This window comes from Triticum urartu, chromosome 6A (assembly GCF_056163025.1).
Source record: "Triticum urartu cultivar PI428250 chromosome 6A, HENAU_Tu73, whole genome shotgun sequence".
NCBI lineage: Eukaryota > Viridiplantae > Streptophyta > Magnoliopsida > Poales > Poaceae > Triticum > Triticum urartu.
The window spans coordinates 372,141,018-372,147,848 of NC_141878.1; the positions used below are offsets into that span (position 1 = coordinate 372,141,018).

At 55.1% G+C, this 6,831-nt stretch overlaps 1 protein-coding gene across 1 annotated transcript; it reads right to left on the reverse strand.

Moving 5' to 3' along the window:
* Positions 1–3,796: 3,796 nt before the first annotated feature.
* On the reverse strand, positions 3,797–4,992 carry LOC125517592 (putative high-affinity nitrate transporter-activating protein 2.2). The gene is made up of 2 exons (XM_048682798.2): positions 4,748–4,992; positions 3,797–4,450 (listed from the first exon to the last, which is right to left on the reverse strand). Exons 1-2 carry the CDS (start codon positions 4,884–4,886, stop codon positions 3,993–3,995), a joined length of 597 nt encoding a protein of 198 aa, XP_048538755.1. The 5' UTR covers positions 4,887–4,992; the 3' UTR covers positions 3,797–3,992.
* Between the last annotated feature and the right edge of the window lie 1,839 nt (positions 4,993–6,831).

Here is a 6,831-nt window from a genome sequence, read left to right on the forward strand (position 1 = left end):
CCGTGCCGGCATCACGGCAGCTCGGCGGGTTGGCTGGGACAGCGGCTGGTTTACTGGCGTCGGCTCGTCTGTAGGCGGCCCGTTTCGACCTTTGGTCCTCTCCTTGTTGTCTGGTTTCTCAATTCGTCGGAGGTTCGGCCTTCCCCCAACAATGGTCCATCGCTCGTCTCGCGCCCGGCAGTAGGACCAACCTCGTCTCGCGCCCGGCAACAGGACCAACCTCGTCTCGCGCCCGGCAGCAGGACCGTGCTCGTCTCGTGCCCGGCAGCAGGACCGACCTCGTCTCACGCCCGGCAGCAGGACCGTGCTCGTCTCGCGCCCGGCAGCAGGACCAACATCGTCTCGCGCCCGGTGCCCCGGATGGGTCGATGGAGGCTAGTTTTGGCTGACCTATTGGGTTTCGGAGTTGGGGCCCGCCCAGGGGTGCGAAGGCGGGCCCTTTCCGCCCGTATCTTTGGTTGGGGTTGCGGTGGGTCTCGAGCGAGGTGGTATCAAGGTCTAGGATGCCCGGGCGGCGGCCCTGGTGGTGGTTCCGCGGTGCTCATGGGCGGAGCCCGTGGTTAGGTGCCCCCCATTCGCCATGGTCGTGTGGACGGCGTGGTCGCTGGGGTGTGGCGTCCGGCGGTGGTGAGTGTTGGCCGGGGTGAAAACCTGATCTATCTTCGGACGGACCGGTGGCGGCGAAGCTCGTTCCCTTTTTAAAGGCGTCGCCGCAGCTCTCAGTGCACACGGTTTGTCATGTGCGACTTCATCTCTTCGCGGTGGCATGCTCACGGTTGAGGGCTCCGGTTGCTCTTGTAGTACTAGAGGTAGTGCTGCTGCGCTCAGCGCCTTTGTATCCTGCCTTGGGTGTGTGCCTGTGTTGTGGTAGAATGCGTTTGTATCTGAGTTGTGTTTGGTCGGTGCTTTATATATAAAGCGGGGCGAAAGCCTTTTTCGGTATACCTGTTTATGGACATGTACGTCACTGGCTTATTTTTCTCCTTGTTTGGCTTTTCTACTTGAGAATGTTTTTTTTGCAGTGTTTTTCCCTCATGTGCTTTACCTTTGCCTTCTTTTTCTTAACTATGTATGTGTATCAAAATATATATGAAAGATGCACGATCCGGTTTCTTGAATCAATAGAAGCCCAAAGCAGTCCATATGATACCCAAATAAGATCCACATTAGTTTTGAAATCAGGAGGCTTGTGGTACTTCCTACATTCCCTTATACAAGACCACTTTATATTTGTATGCCTAACTTTAATATGAAGCGGCTCTAGCAACAGATGAAACCTCCAGCTGCGCCGTCTAGCATAGTCCATTGCTTACGAAGGACCCCACCTCTGTATCTGGGCGATGCATACGGCCACTTTATTAATTATTCTCACAAGATCTTACAGAGTCATACAACAGTAAGACTAAAGTCACCGTCCAAGCAACAACTGTCACTGCTCCTATCCAATTGATAAAGGAGCGCTGATAGTTTGGGCCTAATACCAAACAGACATCGCAGCCAAACCTAAACATCTAAGACCTGAGGTCCCAACCATGACGCCTGCCGGGTATGGGGCACCTACCAGTCTGGCGCACTCCTCAACCAGGACGCCTGCCGGGTATGAGGCCGCCGCAGCCACCTGCCACCAATCCATCTTCAGTGATGTACTGCTGCACCACCTTGCCTGGCCTGTTTGCCATCGACGCCACCACGACGCCTAATAACGTCACCCTCCTGCGCAAGTCCATCACCACAGATCGGGCGCCGAGTCTCCACTGCGCCACACCACCGAGAAACGCCACCATTAATGTGCAGGATGAATCACCGCTCCACCAATTATTCCGTCAACTGGTCCCTCGAGCCCGTGTACACCTCCAAGAATGACGCCACAAGAGGGAAACGACACAATAATGCCGCCGTCATCCGATCTACTGATCTAGGGTTTCCCCCGGAGGTAGCAGATAGTGGCCTGAAAATTCTCAACAGCAATACCTTCAACAAGGAAACGACACCGAATAGTGCCGCCATCGCCGGCCTCGGCAGCAGCCGCGAGTGGGTCTTCACCCAGATCTGTTCTAATGGCCTCCATCAAGCGTTTTGTGCACGGATCGTCCACCACCGCGTCGCCCATCGCGAGTCCACAGCCGCCGACACATCCTCCACCGTCCGGGGCCGCCGCCCCAGGATCCAGCCCTCGCTGGCCGCCGGAACGAAACCACCGAGCCCCATCGAGGGCGGCCAACAGGGGCGGAGAAGCTAGATCCGGCCAAGCCTGGCCAGGATCCGGCCTCTCCCCGCGCTGAAGCCGAGGTTGCGCTCGCAGGGCCAGATAAGAGCCAGACCGCGCCTGCGCCGCCGCCCCTGCGCCAGCCCCGACCCGCCGCCACGCCATGGCCTTGCACCGTGCAGCCACCACGGCCTGGATGCCCGCCCGCACCGCACGGCCGAGAGCCCCGCCGCCGCCACGCCCCGCACCAGCGTCACGCCCCCGCCGCGCTGCCGCATCTTGCGCTGCCGCCACACACCGGGAGGGGAAGAGAACCCCGCCGCCGCCGACGCCCACGGACTTCTCCTGACGGCGCCCTCCGGCGGCGGCAGGGGAAGGGAGGTTGGAGGAGGCGGCCGTGGAGTTGAGGCAAGGGTTCGCCCGACGCCGCTCGCGAGAGCGACGCCGGGCGAGCAGTTCTCCCCCGCTTACTAACAGAGGGTTCCTTGTGTTGATTGGCAAGCAATAGTTAATTTTCTATAAACAATATAGTAGAGGATAAGTACTTACTCTCACGTAAACAAGTAGCACTAGATGATAAGCACTCGTACGAGTCATACAGTCACGCCCCTTGGCCCTTGGGACACCTCATGTGCACGGGTGAATATAAAGACGATTGGTTCTTCAGTTGGTTTTACATGTGCCAAAAGGTGCCTTCCTGGAAACATCTTGAAAGGAAAACATAAGCTTGTTTGCCAAAGTGAATCGCTTTCAAAGGTACTGTATACAATTTATAAGATGTCAAAAGTTTAGAGCGACATAATTCCGAAGAGTTGACATTGTTCATTCAGCCTGGTGGAGTACCCCCTCCGTCTCCATGTGAAGCTGAATAAATTATCGGGTGGTTGCTCCTTGCTGTCCCTCCCAGCCGCTACCCAACAGTGCAATGTACTTAGTCGTCTCTTGGCCTTCCGTGACGCCTGAAGGAGTATCATATCAGATTGATACGTGCACTTGTCTACAAAGTTGACTCTGAGATGTATACAGATTAGATAGATACTTGTTGCTGTCATGCTTGCTGTGTAAACTCAAACCAACTCCCCCCCTGTGATGATCAGATTTTCGTAGCGAAGAGTGCATTTGGTCGTATCTAGCTACATGACACGCTTGTCCATTTTGTTCCTGGGTCATGCTTGCTTTTTGAAAGCCTCATGCACATGCTTTCTAAATTGACACACATGCCTTAGTGCAAACGCCGACCAACTTAAGTCTTGTACAGTGAGCATCTAACGAAGAATATTGGATGGTCTCTTTCTTTTTCCGACTCCAACTTTTCTTGTTTGAAATGACTGCCCAAACAGGGCGTACCTTTTCGTTTGAAATGAGCGCCGAAACAACTTTTTGTTTTGTTTGAGAAAAGGAGTTAGTAATAGCCATTTTATATCAGCTGCGATTGCACCGCTACTACCCTATTCCTATCCATTTTATATCAGCTGTGAGCCTGTGATTGCACCGGCCGCTACTATTCTATTCCTATCCCATGAAAGCAACACGGAGGACACACACAAACGCAGGACATACAAACTTCAAACAACCAAGTTGCTTCATATGTACTGCCTGAAATCAAATTATTTCATTCATAGTCATTACACGCTCACAACAAAAAGGAGGTATGCACCCCAACATTTGTCCGTACAGTTTGTGCCGTACGTACGTGCTATTCCGTACTGATACTTTGTTACATATGGAGAACAAACGACCGGCCGGAGAAAGCCAACAAACATTGCCACGGTTGCGATCTCCACGTCTAGTTGTTCTTCTTGCGTTTCTCAATGAAGAAGAAGAAGGCGAGGGAGGCGACGGAGAAGGCGGAGAAGACGCCGGCGGCGACCTTGATGGAGGTGGTGACGCCGGTGATGCTGACGACGTTGAAGGCGGAGGCGGGCGCGGTCTGGCCGTAGGCGACCTGCGTGCCGGAGGCGTCGAGCGCGTAGGCGCGCACGTAGTAGGTGGCGGTGGGGATGTCGAGGGCGACGCGGTACTCGACCTTGCCGGTGCCGGGGTAGGCCTGCTGGGTGACCTTGAACTGGCAGGTCTTGTCCTTCTTGAGGTCGTCGTGGGTCTTGCGCCACTCACGCTCCTTCTGGCTCACCGGTGCGTAGCAGAGGCTCACCTTCACGTTCTTGTAGTCGGCGTCCTTGCCGGCCGGCTGGCTCGCGTTCAAGGCCCACGTCACCGTGATCACGTCCTCGCCGGCGTGAAGAACTGGTCAAGGATCAGTTAAAGTTAGTCACTTTTGTTACGATGAAGGAAATGAAGAGGCGCAAACAAAATTCCCTGTATAAGTTCTCTTAATAAAATTGAGCATCTACTTCGAAGATTCTTCTACTGGCCGGCAAGCCAGCTGACCTTGGCATATTTGGAATGGCATGCGACAAGGCCGATTAACTTGTTGCATACATGGATATGCCAATCTATGACGTTGCTATAGCAAACAGCGGAAACATTTTCTCACATGCGGAGCCAAACAAGGAAGCATATACGACGGTACGACGGACGTACCTTGGCCGGGACTGGGGGAGGCGGTGACTTCAAGTGTCACCGGCAGCTTGGAGAGGTACGCCACGGCGCCCGCCGACGCGCAGCAGCCGGCGGCGAGGACCACCAGCAGCAGCGCCGTGACCATGCCTTGGCGAGCCATCCCTGCGCACGGCTAGCTAGTGCTTGGCTGCTGTTGATCGATCGGAGAAGGCAAGAGAAGAGCTGGGGGGACAAGTTTGCTTTGCTCTTGTGGGATTTGGAGAGATGGAGGAGTACGGATGGGTTTAATATAGGCGCGCGCCATGCCATGGGTGTTGACCGTGGGCGAGAGGAGGCAGATGAGATCAGCGGGAGCTGGAGCTGCCTGCACCTGCAGTGCCGTGTTTCGCGGGGCCGAGGAGGTGCCCGTCCGATTAAGCTACTCTGAGCTACTTTAGGCGCTCCCAAGTCAAATCTTGCCCGCGTCTTGTCCTCTCCGAATCCCAGCCTCGTCCTCGTCTGATTTGCTCAAAAGGGCAAAAGCGGCCGGCCGGGGTGAGAAGCGGCGGCCACAAATCAAACTGCAAGCGCCCAAGCCTAAATCATCATTAAATAGTGAATACTTACTCCTCAAATCAAAATGTAGGGAGCGTTTGATTTTACCGAAAAAAGCTTTCGCCCCGTTTTATATTATAAAGCAAACCGCCCGAGCCAAACATCCAACAAGATTCACACACATAAGTCTCACACACAAATAAAGTACAGGAGGGTTAATGCTGAGGGCACAACTCAACAAGCCCTAGAAATAAAGAACACACACAGACACCGCAACACGAGCAATAAGCCTAATCAGGCTCCGGCGGAGGAGGCGGAAGCGGAGGTGCCACGCGGAAGGCCATCGATCGAAGGTCGGCAAGGAGGGTGTTGATGACGTCCCGGTCCTGAGGGCAGCTAAGCGGCCGCCATAGCTGCAAATAGCCACACATTTTGAAGATCGTGTCAGTCGCCCGTCGAAGAGGCACTTTCTGAATAACAAGTTTGTTGCGAATCTTTCAAAGCGTCCAGGCGAGGACCCCAATGTACAACCATCTAATATGGCGGCAACGAGGGGGGGGGCGTGGATCTCAGCCAGGAGGTCGGGGAAGTTGGTGTTGCACCATTGTCCGCTGACCGTATCACGAAAGCAGGACCACAGGAACTGGGCTGTGGAGCAGGAAAATAATATGTAGTTCGAGTCCTCCACCGTGGCGCACAAGGGACACATCCTGTCGCCTGGGCCATTGCGCTTGCGGACTTCAACCCCAGAGGGGAGGCGTCCCCGGATCCACTGCCACAGGAAAATCCTGATCTTGAGGGGAAGGCGAATGTCCCAGATCAAGCTATAGGGCTTAGGGGCCAACGAAGGGGCAGTGGCCGCATAAAGAGATTTCGTGGAGAAGCGGTCGGAGGGCTCCAGACGCCAAGAGATGGAGTCAGGGGCGCCCTCAACGTCTATCGGCAGGAGAGCTATGTCCTGGAGAAGAGAGTCCCACTCATACCTCAAGGGGGCCAAAGGGGCGCCGGAAGGCGAGACGCCCTAAGTCAATAAGGGCCATCTCGATGGAGATTCGGGGGTCAGCCGCAATGGCAAATAAGCCCAGGAAGCGGACAGTCAGGGGGGAGTCTCCTAGCCAGCGGTCGAACCAAAACAGGGTCGAGGACCCGGAGCCCACAGAGAGAGACGTGCCAATACGGAGCACGAGTAGAAGCTGGACCACCGCTTGCCAGAACTGGGATCCACCCGAGCGTTGGCAGAAAGCTAAAGGTTGGCCCCGAAGGTACTTATTTTGGATGATGATGAGCCAGAGGCTGCCCTCCCCATTGGCGATACGCCGGAGCCAATGGGTCAGGAGAGCAATGTTCATGCGCCGAGAAGACAGGATCCCCAGACCTCCTTGGTCCTTAGGTTTGCAAATGTCAAGCCAGCTCACCATATGGTACTTCTGCTCGTCCCGCTCGTCAGCCCAAAAAAACCTGGACTAGTACTTGGCGATCTCCTGATAGAGCATCTCATGAAGGTTGTAAAAGCTCATGAGGAACCAGAGAAGGCTGGCAAGCGAGGAGTTGATGAGGATTACCCTCGCCGC